At 39.5% G+C, this 19,754-nt stretch overlaps 1 protein-coding gene across 2 annotated transcripts; it reads right to left on the minus strand.

Annotated features, from left to right (window-relative positions):
* Nucleotides 1-3,741: 3,741 nt before the first annotated feature.
* LOC6530156 (calmodulin) lies at nucleotides 3,742-19,296 on the minus strand. 2 transcript variants are annotated; one of them, XM_002091062.4, is made up of 5 exons: nucleotides 19,195-19,296; nucleotides 18,488-18,639; nucleotides 13,883-14,057; nucleotides 8,785-9,027; nucleotides 3,742-4,536 (listed from the first exon to the last, which is right to left on the minus strand). In XM_002091062.4, the coding sequence occupies exons 2-5, from the start codon at nucleotides 18,488-18,490 to the stop codon at nucleotides 4,508-4,510; spliced, it is 450 nt and encodes a 149-aa protein (XP_002091098.1). In that variant the 5' UTR covers nucleotides 18,491-18,639; nucleotides 19,195-19,296; the 3' UTR covers nucleotides 3,742-4,507. The 2 variants fall into 2 exon arrangements, with proteins under 2 accessions (XP_002091098.1, XP_015051981.1); XM_015196495.3 differs by lacking the exons at nucleotides 18,488-18,639; nucleotides 19,195-19,296 and adding an exon at nucleotides 14,122-14,139.
* Nucleotides 19,297-19,754: the final 458 nt, after the last annotated feature.

The following is a 19,754-nucleotide window of genomic DNA, read 5'->3' on the forward strand; positions in this document are numbered from 1 at the left end:
TGTCTGCTGACGCACAGTTGCACTCTCATTTTGGTAGGTAAAGCTTTGAATATTTCGTATTTTGATATATGTATAATGTTTAACATTTTGCTTGCTTAAACTTAGAACATTTTGGTATATATCTCAAATTTCAATCGATGTCTCGGAGCGCTGTAGCTGCTATGTTTGTTCTTCTGTTCGCAGTCCACAACAAATTTGTTTTGCAAAAAACTCGGAAATTGTGTTCAGTGTATGTGTGGTGTCTAAGTATGGCTGTACTGATAGATAAAAATACATGTCTACTTTTCGGCTGTCAAGGAAACGTGTACTTAAAGTAAATTAAATAAAAATTCAAAATATATACAACTTATTTTCCAATACAAATTCATTACAAATCAGTTAAAAACAGAGTTCCAGCTTTAACTATCACTTAGCTGTATACATTGTTTTATATTCTAGGCGCAATAATTCTAATAAATATGTGTATGTACCATTAATAATTTGAGTTTGTTCAAGGCCTACATCTGCATTTGCATTTTACGCAATTAATCTATGACAAGACTAACATCCATAGTTTAAAGTACGGAATTACTTGATTCGATTCAATATTTGAAAATATATTGGTGGTTACAGCAATACGAGTATTCGTGGAAATCGGTTATTCTCATAGACATACAGTGCGGTTCCGAATCAAATCGAGGAAAATGGGTGCAGGAACGGGCAAGTAGAAGTTGCCTGGGTTAAAGGTACACTTGGTTATGCTATATGGTTTATGGTATATGGTATATTGGACATCAAGAATAACTTGCACACTCGCTATACATATATTCCTAGGCTTTCTTCATTGCGATGAAATCTCTTAATAGGTGGTTTTAGTGCATACATTCAATGTATAACTTGTTAAATTCTTATCGGCATACTGTGGGGCATATCTCTCGGTTCGTGGAGGTTCCGGTGCAGTTCCAGGTGTCGTTGGCTGGCCGCAGTCCAACCACTAAGATCGGGATCAGATCGGCATCCTTGGCAATCCGCTGGCTGTACTTAATCTATAAATCAACTTGACTCGTGGAGCTCATGGATCCAAGATCCATTACAGTGGGGATAGCATATCCTTGGGGGCCGAATTGGACCAATGTTTAGCAGGGGAATGGATGATTGATCGATTGATCGGTGTGTCTGTGAGAATGTAAGCCAATCCAGGAAATTTGCGTGAAAAGAAAACGACAATTTTAGTTTTTTGTTCGAGGTTTTTAAAATGTTTGTGTATTTTTTCAAAGAAATTTCTGTATGTTCTTGTTTGTTTCGCTTGTTGATGCTTATAGTTTTTCTTCATCGGTTTTTGCAATTTTTACAATATTCGTAAATATAACTTTTATATAGCTTTATTCATATATATTTATATATATTTGTTTGCATATATAGATAGAGGCGCGAGTTCTTTGTTTGGTTTCTTTGCCTGTCAAAATATTGTAATTTGCTAAACACTTTTAGCATATTTTAACAAGTTTTTTTCTGTTTCTGTTACTTTGCTTTCCATTTCTTTGACTGCCTTCTATGCAAACGAAGATAAATATTTATGCAAGTTTTGATTTGGAAATCGAAAATCTCTGTGAATCCGGCCTCCAATGCCACAACTGACGCACTTCAGCAACCAATTTGAATTGGAAATGCTCCATCATTTGACATTTTTGAAACGGGAAAATTCGGAGTGACTACATTCCTGGAAAAGTGGCCGTTCGAAAAGTTTACATATTCATTTGGACTCGACTGTTTTTTTGGGATTAGAAAAATTCGTCAGTGTCAATTGATTAGAGTTAAATTTTCATTTCTTTAAAACATTGCACAAATTTCGCTACAAAATGTTTTCTTCTTTTTGTTTTGTTTGTTAAAAAAAGTTTTAGAAAAGTGTTGTTTTTTTTTTTGTTGATTTTTCATTTTTTATCTTTAGCGCAAATGGTGTTTTGTTCAAATCTTGTCGTTGCCCTTCAGAGTTTTCCCTCCAAAGTCAAGCAAAAACAAAGGAATTCTGCCGTAGAAAACACGCAGTGGTTGCCTTGGTGTTCCTGCATTGTTAAGTTATACTCACAGTTTATTTTTTGCAGTGGAAAAGAGTTAGAGTTAGCATGGGAAAGATCGGAGATGTTGTGAGGTGTGCGTTCGAATGGGACCGGGTGTATGGTATGGTATGACATGGATAGATCGGTTAGAAGACATCACGACATCAACGCGTTCGTTACAGTTACAGTTACAGTTGAAGTTGAGAAAAGGAAACAGGGTTTTCGATATGAAATTAAATTAAAACCAAGTATAGAGTGCGGTTCAGTTAGCATTTGTCGCGCAGACTTTCGTTTCACAATCAGTTGGTTAACATGAACTAGGCAGCAGTGGACACAGAGGAAAATAGATAGTTCGTAAGACAGATAGACAAGTTGACAGATAGTTAGATAGTTTGGTGGTGGTCGTGGTGGTGGAGGCAGATCGGATGGGTTAAAGCTTGCGGTTGCTGTGGTGCCAGGAATTGCAGTAGCTGCTCTAACTTCAACTTACACCATTAGGTTCGTATATTAATTTAAGTTACGCTTAGCTAGCTCTCTCGCTTTTGTCTAAACTTTGCTTTGGTTTTCGTCTTGAATCGTCTTGAATCCACGCTTGATTTGCTTACACTTAAGACAATTGTCTTTGCATTTAGCTAGTTTAATTCATATGTATAATTTATTTATAAATATATATATACGTTAATATATATAACTGTTCCGATGCTGAACCGCTGATTCTCCACATCGTCTCCACGTCGTCTCCTGCTGTTAAGAGTCGTCCTCCTTCGCGGGAGCCTTCTGCGATGGTGGTGCTGCTCCATACTTCGTCCTTTTCCTTCTTATATATGTGTGTGTTTGATGAAATCTTCTCCTTGCTTCTTCGTCCAGCTCTTCCTCCGCTTCGTCTCGCATATAAATATTTAATTTTATATTTCTTTATAATAAAATTATATTACTTTAGACTTGGTTTTCCTTTTGCATTAAGTACATTAGGTATTTATATGTATATATATATATAGAGTTCCTTCATATTTATATTTGTAATAATAATATTCGGTTTACTGCTTTTGCTGCCGCTTATGTACTAGAGAAATGTGTTGCTGTTGTGTTTTTGTGGCGTTTGCATTGTTAAATGTTAAATCTGCTCATATACACGTATTCATATATATAGTATATATATTCAGATCGCCGTGTGGTGTCGCTTAAGTTTGCTACAAATAGTGCCGACAAAAAGCTGCCTTTCAAGGACCTTTTGGACTGCGGTCCTGCTGGTCCTCGTACAGCCCCCAAAAATATGCCTCATCTTCTGCTGCGCGCCACATTTTTGGTTTTTAATTTAATTTTATATCGAAAATGTATTTGTAGTTGGTTTCTTGTTTTTTTTTTGTAATTTTTATTTGTTTTATTTTTTATATTTATTAATTTTAAATTTAAATATAATTTAATAAGAAGAATTTGTTGTTGTTTGATTTTACATTATTTATAATATATATATGTTGTATTTATAATATATTTTATTTCTGGTTTTCTGACATGTCTGTGTGTGGGAGTGGGTGTTTATGTGTATGTGTATGTGTGGGTGTGGGTGTGGGTGTGTGTGTATGAGTGTGTTCGTGTAGCGTGTCTATATAAACTTTGCCAGTTTGCAAAAATTTCAAATAGTTTTCTTTAACAGTTTTTGTTTTATTTGTATTTTTATTTTTATTTGTTGTTTGTTTAGCTTTTATTTTTATTCTTCTCGCAACGAAATCGACAATTTTTCATTATACTTTAAACACAATTTGCTAGCTTACAGAGTCGGGTTTTCATTTACTTTTTAGTGGAAAACTGTCAAACAAAATGCAGCCGTTGCGTGCCGCCGTCGCCAGGTGGCGCGCTGACCTTGATGCGCCATGGGCGCCATCTATCGGCAATACTGGTGGATGCTGCTGCTGCTTCTTGCTTCGCCCTCTGCTTGCTCATCTTCTCGCTGCTCATTTTGTTTCAGTGTAGTGATAGACTTGTTCTAATTACTCAAAACGATAACATGCGATTCTTGTTTGTTGCTGCTGGTTGTTCTTGTTGTTGTTGTAGTTGTTTGTGGTTTTAAACGGTGACTTCATTAAGTATGCTGCTTGGTTTTTGTAGTTGTTGTTGTTTGTTGTTGCATTAAAATTATGTTGTTTTCTCGTTAAACCTTCTCGCTCAGTTTAATGTAATTCCTTCCCACTGAATTCGGTTGTTTCTTTTTTGCTTGTTTAAATTTTCATTTGCTTTTGCGTTTTTTAAGTGTAAGTTTTATTTGTTTTAAAGTTTCTTAAATGTTTTTTGCTTCTTATTCTCCTTTATGTTGGTTGTTTTTTGCTTAACTCTTTGTTGTTTGTTGTTGTTTTTTTTAAGATCTTTTACTGGGGTCCATAGCAACAGCGTGGCGCGATGTTATTGCGCACAGCTACAGTCTTCGTCAACATCTTAAAAAAATAGAAAGGCTTAAAAAGAAATAATTTAACGCTTCACTTCGATGTCATCATAGTCACGAATTCTGCAAAGAGAGAAGGGAAAGCCAGAATTAGTGTTAGGTTCATCTCATTTTGCAAGCATAATTAAAAAACTTTGAAATTAGAAGCTAAATACGGCTAAATATTTAATTAGCAGTCTCAAGTTGACACAAAATGAAAAGATTCACACGACAAATCAAGTATCGCAAATAGCCGACCGCTGTCATTAACCTTCTACTAAATTAAGACGCCAATTAATCAATAGCAAACGAGCATTACACTGCGGCCAGCTAATCAATAAGATAAACGAGCAAGTCACGAGACGTCTGATGAACACTTGCCGCACAGGCACACTCACACACACAGCCGTGATTGAAAAAAAAAACCATGTAGCCGAGGAAAATTTATTGAGTGCAAAGACTCAGACAGTCAATCGCCAGAGATTATATACTCTCTTCGGTTCCTCGGCCAAAAATAGAAAGCAGAGGATGCTTGCGACGTTGGCGGCGACGCAGGCCAAGTGCAACGAAGGCATTGTTCTCGAATTAATGGGTGAGATAACGGGAAAGCTAGGCCCGAACGTCCAGACTAGTATATACCTAGCATCGATAAATGCTCCTGCGTACATTGTATCAAGGGTGGCTTTACAGATCGTACAAGCAAATTTTGTTCTGATATTTGAAACATCGATAAAAAAAAATAAAGTAAAGTAAAAATAAGTAAACTCATAAATTTCCGGAATTAAGAACAAGTGAGATGTTCCGAGTATTATACCATAGATACAGGGAATCAGGAAGTGTTGTTTCTACCGCCTGTGTTGGTGTCCCCAATTTATCAGGTGTTTGCCTGCTTCTATTTTTAAAGGGATAAACCAATTCTCTTTTCTTGCTGATTGCACCGCATCATCTCCCACCTGCTTTCTCTTGGCTAGGGTGATTGGCTTTTTATAAATATTTAAGCACGACAACAAGAGGGGGCACCAAAAGTCACAGATAGGACAGGCGGATTGGATGGGCGTGTAATTAGGTGGATTTCGTAGGAAGCAATGGTCAAGAATTTGCAAGTATCGATGGGATGCAAAAAAAAAAATGTCTACAAACCCCCAAATTCTTGGGAATGTACGAATAATGAATGGTCTAATTATTTATTTATTTGTAGGTAAAGTTCAACCGAAATCAAGATTTGACTGCCGTACTTTAACAATCTTATCGGTTTTCTAGCTTACTCTATAATCTATAGACGAAACGGTCTAGCCATTGAATTGAGCCATAGATTGCTATCAAGCTTTTGGGAAATCAAACGCAACATTTATAGTTATTTTTCCAACTAGCGGCAGGCCAGCACTCAAGTTGCCAAACACACCTTTGATAATAAAACTAAACCCTTTCGAGGCCGTAAAAGGCTTCAAAATAAAATGTTATTTGCCCAAGAAGTTCAGGCAACGCCCGGAAAAGGGCGAAGTCATGTGTAAAACAAGCTGGCCGCGAATCGAAGCTCCTTTGGGCAGCCTTGACATTTTCCCACATGCAATGCTCAGAGGTTAACTCCTTTGATTAAATCTTCGTCCACAAACAGCACTGCTCCTAGTTCTGCCACGCCTACTAGATGACCAGTGGTTTGCACTGAGCAAAATAAGATGCCTTAATGACATTTGCTTATGTTTACCAATTTATTTCATATTTAAATGGTCTCTTAGTCGCGCTCTAAAGTTTCTTGATGACCTTTGGCTAGGCCAATTAAAATGAAATTAATACCGATCGATTTTCGTGCAATTCGTGCAGCTGTTCTTGGTCAAAAAAATGTTTTAGCAAAATTTTCGTGCATTTTGTTTTAGAGTTTCAGCGCCCCGCCCCGATTTAGCCGCATTGCCCCCCTCATTACGTCGTTTGTGGTTCTGCTGTTTATCTTTCGTCGTTTTGTTTACATTCGCCAAACTTACTTGTTCTACTATTTCTACTATATCTGTGCAAAGGTGTATTTTCCACATTTTTGTTCGTTTTTGCTAATTTTGGAATTCATCTCCGCTGCTCTCGCTCACACATTTTGGGTTGTGTTCATTTAATTTGCTCCGCTTCGTGTGCTGATGTTTAATTTGTTGTTCTTTGTATTTTGTTTAACATTTTATTTGATTTTCTACTTGTTCTCCTGGCTGGCTCTCGTTCCCTTTGCACAACGCTTTTCTATCTGGTTGGCACTTGGCCAAAGTAAGTCTCATCTCATTTTCATTCTCATTCCCATTCCCAACCCATTTTCAACCCATTCCCCAATATCTTTCTCTGCAAATTCATTGTTTGCTCCATATAATTTTCACTTGCAAAATTACCAAAGAGAGGGGGCTGGGTGGTGGGGGCTATACCCGGCACACTGTATTGCCGGCAAGACAACAATAAAGACTTTGGTTAATTGGCAATAAGCAAATATATATGGCAACAATGCGCATTTTATATTTACGTTATGCTGATTCCGCTGACTGAACGAAAAAACACGGCCAGGCGAAATGAGATTCATTCGCTCGGTCAATGTTCATGCCATCTCATCTCATCGCATCTCATCTCCTCTGTATTATAACACCACGATTTTCCCGCAGTGCGCGGTGAGCGGGGGAATTGAAGAATATTGCACAATATTTATATATTTTATTTTAATTGTTCTTTCCCATCCGCACTGTTGCCGTGCGCCGCGGACTGTATGCCTCTGCCTCGCGCCTCTGGTTGCCTTTTGCCGGGCGGGTTAATCATTTAAGTGTGGAATTTACGCGCGACATTTATTTTGGCTCTTAAAAACATTTCAATTTCGCCGGCAGGAAAGTGGCGAAAGGCGTAAAAAATGCTGATTGGGAGCAGGCACAGGAAAGTATTAATGGCAAGTGAAATATGGCAGCCGAATGATGCCACGAAATGCTTTAAAAAGCTCTTTTCTCTGTTGATTTTCCACCAATTAAGGGATTTACAAAGGCAAACTGCATAAATCATCACGCATATTTTTTTGTACAGTGCAATATTTTGGGAACAAACCACTTGACAGTTTTCATTATCGCCCGATTTCATCTACTTGAGGGTTTTGCCAAACCCGAGTTCCTCGTAACTATAAAATACCGTACCACTTATCTGACAGTTTGAAGCACCTCCTTACACTCAGCACTTCCTTAGTACCAACTAATCCTACGTTGCTTGTACTCTATCTATCGGTGTTTGCTTTTCTAGAAATTCTAACTTAGGAACATACAGAAATTGAATATAAATGTAGATCACCATTCTTCGGCTTGCTTTGTTTAAACTTTTCGCTATTTTTATGTATTTTGTTCATAAATTACTTGTGATTAATCTATTTGATCCGAGAAATGCCTCGGCGGCAGCCAAAAACGATTTCTATTTGAACTTGAAGATCAACATATAATCGTGGGATAGGAGAGATAGGAATAGATATAGGGGGAAATACTGTCCGATTTTAATTGCTACTTTTCCCGGTCGCTATGTGTGTGTGCACAACAAAGGGAAATTCAGAAAAGAGCCAAGAAAGTGGGAGGATATGCCATAGTAAATCTGCTGAAAACTTATAAGGCTTTTTCGCAATTTCAAACTCGTTCCATTTTCTATTTTATTGTTTTGGCTTTTCAATTTGATGGCGATTTCTTCTCTCACTGCTGGCGCTGTTTGCTCAATTGAAAAATCAATTTTCGAGCCATTAAAAAATTACCAAGAACACAAAATACGAAATTTTCGTATAAAACTGCACTGCACATGGCGAGATATTTGTTTTAACTGTCTATATATATATATATATATACATATAATGTACATGGCTAGCACTGAAAATAAGTATTACTATAACAAACAGGGGAAAAGCGTTGAGAGATCTGGTTATTTAGCAAAGCCATATGACACAACCAACTGCCAATTGTGACTCAAATGCGACTCGATGCCAGTGATTCAATCATTATTGCGTTTTTTGTTTTAGTTTCTCCCAGGTGCAGCAGACAGATCCAATTAGGCAGCAACACGCGACCCACAGAAAACACCAAACTATCGCGCCTTTACAGCGAAAATTGCGGAAAACGACACCTCACAAAGTGAATTGGTCGATGCAGATTATCGGAAAATTACCGCATTCAGCATTTTCATAGGCAACGTCTTCAAGGAAACCTATTGATTCTGCCTTTTCGTAATACCTTATTTCATCATGCGGAATTCTTAGGTTTCAAGTGTTGAAAACTGAATTCCTAAGCTTTTTTAGTGCTTTTTGAATATAAAGAACAAGTGTTTTAGTAAGATGGTTCACCACAGATCACTTACCTTCGTAATTGACCTGACCGTCGCCATCGATATCAGCCTCCCGGATCATCTCATCGACCTCCTCGTCTGTGAGTTTCTCGCCCAGATTTGTCATCACGTGACGCAACTCGGCCGCGGAGATGAAGCCGTTGCCGTCCTTGTCGAACACTCTGAAGGCTTCCCGGATCTCCTCTTCGCTATCGGTGTCCTTCATTTTGCGTGCCATCATTGTAAGGAATTCAGGGAAGTCAATTGTGCCGTTGCCTGTGCGGAAAGAGGAAATCATAAAGAATAACAATTAATTTCGTTGCATACTTAGTGGGTCGGATTTCGGGGATTCCAACATCGCATCCACTCCCACCCACTCCCATCAATTTAAATTCCTTCCCCGGGGCGTTATAATAAATTCAAGTCAGGGATAAAAAGGCAGCCGGCATTTTTCATCATTACGGCCAAGTTTGCTCTCCATTCCCAACGCCATACAAAATGAATATCCACATCCACCCGGGGCCTGTGTACACTACTTAAAGCTTTTCCAACGCGTTGCCTGCCCGCCTGCCTTTTCGACGCCAAATCCCTGGGAGGTGGTTCGTATATAATCGAGCATATTTTCATATTTGCCTAAGCCCCAAACAAACTTTCCTACAAGGGAAGCACCGTACCGAGAGATCCACACCCACACGTGTGAGGGCCACCCAACTTGCGGAGTGCGAGAGATAAGTCCGCCTAATCCCATTTCTGCTGAAACACTCTCTTTCCTACATTTCTTATCGGGCTCCTTCATCGCCGGGCGCAGAATGGTGCAGCCAAGTGGAATGAGAATTTGTAAAAGAATTTGGCCAAATACATTTCCTTGAGGTTATCCCATAAGTGAAACGCAAATGAAGTGGTCCAACCGAAATTCTTGTTATACTAATTGAAAAAGTTTCCTTGAGACTTGGCTTGGTTTTAAGTTGAGAATAGTTCTTGTTTTTTAGGGGCCGCACATAAAGGCAGCAACAACTTTTGGCCTTAATTGTTATTGACTGACTTTTTCAAGCCATCCCCAGCAGTCCAGAAGGCAGAAAGAAGAGTCTTTTGTCCATTAAATGGAACAGTATAAAATGTTTTTCAGTTTTCTGTTTGCTGCTACCCTCAAAACCAAATGGAGCGTGGTTCATTGTGGGGCTATCATTTTGTTTCTTGCGAATTGAATGTGTTTTTTATTACTTTGCTGGAAATGGGTTTTCTCCAGAGGAAACTCGCAGTATATGATTGCTAAAAGGCAGAGGTTCGAGCCCTTTTGAACTTCAACAGGCAATGATCTCCTAAGGGCAATCTAGATTTACTGACAAAGAGTTAAGCCTTTTATTTGGCTGAATGAAATGAACTTTTACTTTTGTACTCGACTCGAATAGCTCGTATAACATAATGGAAAGAAAGATAAATAGTTTGCTTCTACGATATGGGGCCTTCAAGTAAATCTAAACAGTAATTCTGCGAATTAATCGATTTAAAATAAATAAATATTTTTCTGGCACTCGAGTTGAAATGGATAGAAAAAATCTGGAGGCAATTTCATTTCAAAATAATGTGCATTCAATTCGAAAATTAGCCAAAAGAAAAAAGATTACACTTTGGGCTAATTTAAGTATTATAATTATTCAATTTGGCCGCATTGGGAACCAAAAATATATTTTGAAAATAGCAAAAGAACATCAAATAAAATATCGACGGGTGGCTTTAGTTCATTTCAATTTCGATTTCGGTATCGGTTTTTTTTCTTCTTTTTTTTTTTGTTTTTTTTTGTTGCTTGTTGTCTTGCCTGCGTTTCTGTTTATGATTCTATTTAAAACATTTGACGCGATTTTCTGTTGCTTTTGGCTTTGTCGATAGGATTTCCCCAGCCAAAAAAATAGAAAATCAGAAAACAAATACCAAGGAAAGCCTCTGAACTCACACACACACTCACAGAAACGGGGGACAGATGAGCGAAATGGGCACTGGGAAATTTGTTGCCATTTTTGTTAGACGCTTCTTAGACTGGCCCGAGCGCCTTTGACGAACCCGCGCAGCCCAATTATCATAATTATGAAAATGATGATGCTCATCGCGCTGCCAATGGCGATGATGATGGCCAGTGTCTGGCGGGGATTTCGGTTTCCATTACGCCGTTCCGCCCATCCCCTCCTCCTGCCCATCATCACTCCCACTTTCCGATGCGCAACGTTGAGCGCAAAATTTTGCAGACAATTTAAAATTGTAATAAGTTTTGTCTTTTTTGGTCGGCGCGCAGTGGCATCGCTATATTTAGTTTGCGGGCATCTTCCATCGCCCTCATCAAGTATAGCGAACTTTTATTCAGATTGACTTTATAGCAAACCAGAAAAAAAAGGGTTCTGCTAAAAGTGTTTACCATTTACCCATGATAATTATATATGTATATCGTTCTATACCGCGCTTTCGAGTTTATTCCGCTGGACAATCCCCTACTCCCCACCAACCTCCGATCCCCAACTAATTTCAGTCGTTTGCATGCAGTTCAGAGACCGAGAAAAGCTGGCACTTTTGGCCATCGCCAACTGGCTGCGACGAGACGCCGACGAAATTTTAAGTAATGAATGTTTAATGTTTCCGTCAGATTCCTGACTGCCTGCCTGATGTGACCAACGTGAGTGGGCCATGTGAGTGGGCGACTCGGATGGCCAGGCTAGCTGCTGGACAGAGAGTACATTCCATTGCGGAGGATCGTAAATTGGAGGAGTCAGCAGGGAGCAGGGAGTGGAAAGTGGGGAGTGGGAGCCACTTTCGAGTTAAGGGGGGGGTAGGGTTTTGAGGGTTCAAAAAAAGTGATTTTTTTTAATTGCATATTATGAAAGTATAGTAACTCAAGATTGTTGTCTGTAAATAGGAAGTCAATCGGAGCAAAACTCACAAAGATATAGCTTTGGAAGTAGGCGGGTCTCGATCGACAACCTGAGTAATCCCTCAGCAGGGAAGACAGCAACAAAAACTTTAAACACGTTTTTCTCAAATCGATGTTTTTTGAGTCGGTGCACTCTGTATCTCAAAATCTATTCAACCGATCGTTCTCAAATTTTTTACAGTATTTCCTTACATAATTTATGAGGTAACCCTGTCGAGATTTTTTCGTTTTTGATTTTAATTTTTTTATTATTAACAACAATAGTCATGAACTTTGGCCAAAAATCGGTATTTTCACTTTCAAGTTTTGTAAAAAGTTCAAAAATTATAATAAATGGAAAAACTCGACAGGGATACCTAGAGGGACATAAAAATTGATGGAAAAACGTTGGGTATTTCATATCAGATTATCCAGTGCTGAGGTATGACGTGCACCGCAAAATGTATTTTTTCTGAGGCGCCTACGAAGAATTGCTGCCATTCGGTCAATTTTCAATATTTTTCAACCAATATTTCACAGAATATAGTTCAAATACTACTCTTTAATGTACAATAATCAGAAATAAATTTACTTTTACCGTACGCCCAAAAAAAAATCTGTAAAAACCTGTTTTTTTCTCCCTTTAAAACCCTACCCCCCCCTTAAAAACAATTTTTGCAAGTAATTTTGAATACTAAACGTTGCAAAATAAAGTGGCCAAAACATTTTGTTTCCACTCAATGTAAAAGTTTGGCACATATGCAAATTCCAGCAAATAAAGTTGGCGAACTGTGCTGGACTCACAAGTGGCGACCCCTTGCCACGTACCAAACTACTATTTTTAGCCCTGATAAACAGTTAGTGTGCGCATCCCACCCCCTTTCGCTTGGCCAAAACCTCCCACTTCTTCATGATTGCAACACTTTAGTCCCAGCAAAAAAAAAAAGGAAAAAATCATGCAAGGGTTTTCAGGGCGCTTGCGCTAGAAATTCTGTGCAGGACGACTTTGCAGATGGTGTCCTGGATATTTTCGACAACATGCGCACAGAATTTCCACGTGCAAGCGCAACAGCAGCAACAACAAGCAGCCGAGAAAAGCTGGCAAAGAAAATGGAGCAGCAACGAAAACAAATACAAATTGGGCGGGGACAGTTGCAAAACTTATAAAAGAGCAAGTGAGCATACTTTGTGCCACGAAGTTCTAATGCTTTAGTTGCTTCATTTTATCCTAAGGAAAATTTACCCATCGGTAATAAAAGCAGAAGGAAAAGAGCCTTCTTAATTTAAAAATCTTGTAATTTGCGGCACTCTAGTTTACCGCCAAAAGGTGAAAAACCTCTTACTATTAAAATGGGCGACACATTTTCAATTTAGCCACATTTTTGGCGTGAGGCGTGTGTCGCTCGATTTCCTCTTGCATCGAAAATAAAATTGGATCTTCCTCGTTTCCCGAAAAAGTTTAACAAACTAAAACTTGTTCGAGATTTCGAGCTAAGCGAACAACCACCTTTACTTAAAAATAAACAAAAAAAATTAAATACCAACCGAAAACAAAAAAAATAAGAAAGAAAGAAGAAAATCTGACAGCAGCGGCTGCCAAAGACAAGACACGGGAAAGAGCAAAAATATTTTAGTCATCTATTTTTAATGCCTATGACGTGTTTTTGTTGCATATTTTTAGCCAAGAAGTGATTTTGCTTTTTTCTCACCCATTGTTTGTCGTACAAATGCTGGTCTGATCTATGTCTGTCTGCGAAAGGTGGAGAATGGAACGAGTGAGAGGGATTAGGCCCAGAACACCAATAGATTTGGGTAAACAAAATTAGACACCTCGGGATCGGGTTAAAAGGGGTTCTCATCAGCTTATTTATCGCGGCCACTGAGATGCCCGACTAAAACCATAGCAAATCAGCTCATTGGCACAGAGTCGTAAGCTCTAGAGTCTGACTTCATCGCCTAAATGTTGTAGGTCACAGAATGTTAGGCCAAATTCACTATTTGCTTTAAATATTTAAGTTACGTTTAGCGAACCGTCAAGTTAGAATACGCAAATTGCATATTGTAGTCTCTTCCGCGAAATATCATATTCTAAAAGCACTTATGGCATGGAAAATGTGAAAACATTAAAGGAATCTGACTTGATACTTTTTACATCGCCCAAAAACCGTTCGATCCCGTCCATTTCCCCCTAATGCTCCCCATCATAGCATTCATCGCCCAACTACCCCCACTTACCGTCGGCATCAACCTCGTTGATCATGTCCTGCAGCTCGGCCTCTGTGGGATTCTGGCCCAGGGAGCGCATGACTGTGCCCAACTCCTTTGTTGTGATGGTGCCATCGCCGTCTTTGTCGAATAGCGAGAATGCCTCTTTGAACTCGGCGATCTGTTCCTCTGTCAGCTGATCGGCCTGGAAAACACAAATGAATCGCACATTAATTGGATAAACCACAGCGAAAGGACCAGACACACACCATGCTTTAAAAAATAAATATTACAGCTAGATATGGAGTTCTCTAGTCGACCTGGTTGGTTTGTGAACTACTTTTCAATGACATCTCGATGGCATTTCAATGTCAACACGGAAAACTACCCAAGAATACAATCAGGAACATCAGAATAACAAAAGACGAGCAGGGAGAACAATTGTGTTTAATTTGAATAATTTTGCGTATTGTTTGCTCGCCGCCAGCAAGTCCAGATACAATTGTATCTGTATCTAGGTATGTTTACAATATATATCTGGTATCTTGAAAAAGGTGTTAAGTTTCCGTTGAATCAACAAAACCTGACGTCAGCGGCGACTGAATAATCAAGAAAGCTAAAGAAAGGCGAAGTGGGGATGGAAATGTTACCCAAAACCAAAATTTATTATTGTCATGCGAGTGATGTATATGTGACAAGAGACGTGCGAGTTGTCAGTTTTCAGGAGCCGGTCATTCTGGCCAAAAACGATTCTCGGGGTCTAATGTTGCAGCACCAAAACCAAAAACCGGGCGTATAAAATTCCCGTCTACCTCTTGCTGTTATTGTTTTACGGCCAGGCCAAATGAATGTTTATTTGCAAAACTCGCTCCCCGCCGATAAGCCCAAGAATTTAACGAGTATAATATAAGGCCTGGTTTGACTTGCGATAATTGTTATTAATCATGAAGCAAAAATGTAAAAGCAAACTTCGCCTGCGTCATAGGATGACTTATACTATATATTTGCTCAAGCTGATAACTGCTGAAAGCTTTGCTACATAGAAATGCTATAAATATACTATATACAATTGTTTGTTGAGCGATCCTATGTAATTACAACCTAATTTGCTTCGTTTAATTATAGCTCCTACCAATCTAGTCTATGGTTATTATTCTGAACTGTTGAAAATCAAGTTAACTTATGTGAATTTCCCTAGCACAAACCAATTCGGCTTATCTAATCGCCTTGGTACCATCAAATTGAGCACCTCAACTTGAAGGCCAAAAAGGGGTTTCTGAAAAATGGCACACCAACATGGCTCCCAGACATGTGTTGACCAGCCTTTATGGACAACATCCGTTGCCCAGGGAAAATGTGGAGAACAGAAAGCCACTTGCTTTAAGCCAAATCAGCAATTGGCATTGGAATTATAGCGCCCTGCTTGACCTTATCTAATCGGGGTAATTTCGGTGAGTTTAAACAGCAAGTACGAGCACATTCGGTTTGCTGCCGCGTTGGTGGCACCTGTTTTATTTGCACTTTTTGTCGCGTTGGCGTTCAATTGAATTTGGCCAGCTTATCTGGACATACTCTGGGCAGATAAAACGCTTTTCAACTGGGTTATGTCATTGGCAGGCGTGACTAAGCCAGAAACAGAAACAGAGTCAGAAAGCGAAACCGAAAGAGAAACACCCGCTGAAAAGCAGATTGGAGCCCTCTCTTTAAATGGCGACATTTGCAATCAAAAACATCAGCCAGCCCCACCCACCGATGATATCCATTAATGGCAGTCAATCGGGCGGGGTCGTTAATCGAGTAGGGGACTAGCTAATGCCTAATTGGTAATCCATTTGTATGCACAATCAGACGCCCACGGCGGAGTCCCGAGAAAGCTTCCATATCCAAGGCAAACACAGTACACAGTGCCTTCCGAAATTGTGTGCCTTGGATCAGGACTCAAGCTGTATGTATATTCATCGGAATTTTTTCCATAATTTTTGAGCAGTGATCCAAGATCAAGCAGAGCTAGTCAACATCTTTCAACTTTTCACTTGCAAATAATAAGATATGGGGTTTTTTTTATGAATTATGATTCATAGATAATGTCTTGAGTACGTTTTGATTAATATAATTTTAATATAGTTGGGCTTGAATCATTTATAAATTGTAAGAGTTGTAATTTTTCTCGCAAACATGTTCTGCTGAATAATACAATTTCTCCCAATAAAGTTCGACGGCAAAACACAACATAAAACAGGTCTTTGCTGAAATTTTGAGGCTTTATGTTTAGCCGGGTTTACCGTTGCATAGCCGACGCTTTTTTGCCGGTCTCAACCGGTTTCATGGAGTTCAGATTGGTTTTATGAATGACGGGATGATGGCCAGGTTGAGCTTGGTTTTTGGGTACAATTTAAGTGCAGCCGCACCGGGTTCCAAACAACTATGCTAACTGAGCCATAATCCAGTCATTTGCCAATATTAATATGCCGCTCACATCATCAGGCATTCATCATAAGCCATATGATCATATGATGAAGTCAGCTCAGGAACACAGTGACTCATTGAAATTTTTATGAATGTTGGCTAATTTTCAACGGAAACAAATAAGATACACAGGCAAACGTATCTAATAATTAGCCGAGGTAAAGATCAACAAACTTTGAAGATCAGTCAGTAAAACCCTTGGCAAATGTTTGCTTGTTTTCTTCTGGGCCAAGTTAGCAGCGTTGAATCACTGCAACAAATTGGGCACATAGAAAGCGTTGCGATATATTTTAATTAAAAGCTGTTTGCATTCTGCGAGAGCTGTAAAATCGCTAATTAAATTAGGCGACACCAGATGAGGCTGAAACGAGGGGTGGGCGAGGGTGGGGCATCGCAGTGGGCGTGGGGTTTTCTTATCAAAAAGCAAACGAAACGAGAGAAGAAAGCGCAAAGAGGGCGACAAGAAAATTGGATTATGTGGTTATGCGGCGTCTAGCAGGAATTTTTCTTCATTTGCAGCGCTCCTCCTCCCGCACCATTCGCCTGTGCCGTTACAATAAAATTCTTGTGCGAAAAGGCAAAGTGGAACAGGCAGCCGCCAACACACACACACCCATACACTAACCCACACGCAAGCACTCATGTACACACGCACACAAATACGGCGAGCCGAACGAATGAACGGCCGAAGCGGACGAACAAAGGCGAAGGCGAAACAGCAAAATAACCGCAATGCGGCAAATGAAACGGTTATGGAAGAAAACAAGAAAGGGCAGGCGCCGATAAAAGTGACAAACGCAAGGCGCAAAAAAAAAAATGAAATGCCGAAAGAAACGGAAAGAGAGAGACGCAGCACAAAACGGAACTGATAACGCAAACGAAATAATTGCACATAGAGAGAGACGCGAAAGTGTGTGAAACGGTTACGCGAGAGAGCGTCGAAACGGTTAAACTGAGCGTCCAGTGCGCAAGAGCGCAAAAAGAGAACGCATTCTAAAGAATTTTTTCACCATTTCCATGGGGCCGTGTCTAACCTCAATTTTTGCGGCCAAGTGTGCGGTAAATAAAAAATACAAGCAGAAAGCATAGAAAAAGCGAACAACGAACGGCGGGGCGAAGAGAAGAGGACAATAATGCCGGGCCCGGCGACTTTGTTGTTCATCATCAATATATATTCACACATTTTCCACTGATAAGCAAAATGGAGGGCGCTTTTCTATTATTTGTGGGGATCTTTGAAAAATTGCTGATAAAAGTGCCGATGGCAACTCCGGTATATATATATGTATGCGTGTGTGTGTGTGTGCATAATGCTTAACAAATTGGCTAAAATCACATTGATTTATGAACCAAATGGAGGGCAGAGGTTGAAAAATGAGGTGTTGCTTGAGATGCTGATAAGAGCTCCCACTTTTCCACGCCTGATTGGGTTTCCAGGGGTATTTCTGCCGAACGTCATGGAATTATTATAGGGCGAACCCGATCGAGTCAACATTCCGTGTGCGGCAGCCTTGATAAAATAAATAATAATTTTGACGAGTGACGTGACATGTGTGTAAATTCTTGCTATTGGCATTGCTATATAATTGTTCTGCTTGTTTTCTGCGACCCCCGGGGCCAAAGTTGAACATTTGATTAAGCCAGGTTAATAACATGAGAATCTTGCAACTTATTTGCAAATTCATTTCAAGTCTAAGCTAATTTATAGATTTCGATTAGATTAAATGAAATTTAGCAAGTATGAGAAGTGAAGGGGTATAAACTATAATTTTTTTTGGGGGATGCATATTGTTCGCTGTTTCTTGTTTCTAAATCAACGATATTGGGTTGTAGAACAAACCAGTTTTTTCTACCCGTAGGTGCGATATATTTTTGGGGTGCAAAATGTAAACGAATTTCCCGGGGACAGCTGCTTTTCGACGGGGTGGTGTTTGGTGTGCTGGGATGTGTGTGTGAGCGAGTGTGTGAAAAGCCGTTAAAACCATATAAACAACGTCTAATTGGAAGCGATTCGCCCCCTCCCGCTCGCACTAATGGCAATTGCCCTGGAGGCCGCTGTCTGACTTTGATTTTTCGCAAAAACTGTGGAAATTTCAATGGAAAATAATAGCCGCAGGTTGTGTAAACATAAAATAAAGATGCACATGTTTTCCAGCCCCATAAACTTACCATTTTTGTAGGTGTTTTTTTTTTCTGTTTGTTGCTAGAGTGACGAAGTTTTAATCCGCTGCGGCTACTGCTGCTGCTGCTTGGGTGTTGGTATGTGTGCGAGTGGAATTACGGAACGCGCGGTAAACTTTATTTTTTTACTTATTAATACACTGCAAAAGAAGCAAGAAGAGGTTTGATGGGTATTACTTTCGGGGTCAGCTGGAGGTGGAAGAGGCAGAGGGGGGAAAACTACTGCCAGCTTGGAGAGAAAGAAAAGCGTCCAAAGCACCGACGCCGACGCTTTTTTTCCTCGCCGTGGCAGTTTCTGAAATTCTGTAGTGTTGTTGCTTCAGCCGAATTTAATACAAATTTTCGCCTTGCGTTTCTTCTTTATTTTTTGTGGCTTTCATTCGGGGTTTTTTTTTTCATCTATTGTGCGAAATATGCCAAACACACGCGCGCACACGGCAGAATTCTCGTTTATATAGTAGATATGTGGCGGGGAGAGCTAATACATATAAGAGTTGCTCGAATTCGGTTTTTATAAAGATATTTGTTTCATTTTTTGTTCGTTGGTTTTCTTGATTTTTGGCTGGCGCTGAGAAATTGGCTTTTCCGCGAAACTTTCGCCTGGTCCTGGGTGTGTGCTCTATAGTTTTTTTTTTTTGTTGGCCCAATACTGCTCTCTATATGCAATCTCTGGTATGTTTGTTCTGACAACTCACGATCCTAATCTGAATTTCCGTCCGCAACGGTCGACGACTCAAAACTTTGTGTTCAAAATAGCGCTGCGTCGCCATATATACGGTTTTATTTTGCCAGCAGCGCTAAGCTCTCTCGCTCTCGCGAGAACGAACCGGGTAAGTTCGCTCGTGCAGCGTCTGCATGTGTTTCTGTTGCCTTCCCACTTACCTTCGTAAACCGAAAATAAGTTTGATTTCGCCGTTGTAACGGTCGCGCCGGCGCTTTTGGCGAAAAGTGTGGGGAGTGGGTCCGATTTGTTAGGCGTGAACAAAAATATATAAATTTATCATAATTTAAGTTACCAATTATAAAAGAAAAGGAAACTAGCTCCGGCAATCACACGCTTGCATATACACATACTTAGAGGTTTGGCAATTAATATACCGAATATAGTATAAAAAAATATAAGTCTGAAAGTATTAATTAATTTTATGTAATATGTACATATATTTCTTTTCTTTACTTCACTTTCCGCACTTTTCATTTGCCTCACGAACTTCAATGATCGTAGAAACATTTTTATCAATAATACAGAAATAAA

Source organism: Drosophila yakuba, chromosome 2R (genome assembly GCF_016746365.2).
Source record: "Drosophila yakuba strain Tai18E2 chromosome 2R, Prin_Dyak_Tai18E2_2.1, whole genome shotgun sequence".
Classification (NCBI taxonomy): Eukaryota; Metazoa; Arthropoda; class Insecta; order Diptera; family Drosophilidae; genus Drosophila; species Drosophila yakuba.

What these genes read in the sequence shown, in the direction of transcription:
- LOC6530156 (XM_002091062.4), bottom strand. An exon ending in CAACGAGGTTGATGCCGACG is followed by an intron (nt 9,028 to 13,882) that starts GTAAGTGGGGGT and finishes CTTTCCGCACAG; the next exon opens with GCAACGGCACAATTGACTTC. An exon ending in CGGTCAGGTCAATTACGAAG is followed by an intron (nt 4,537 to 8,784) that starts GTAAGTGATCTG and finishes CTCTCTTTGCAG; the next exon opens with AATTCGTGACTATGATGACA.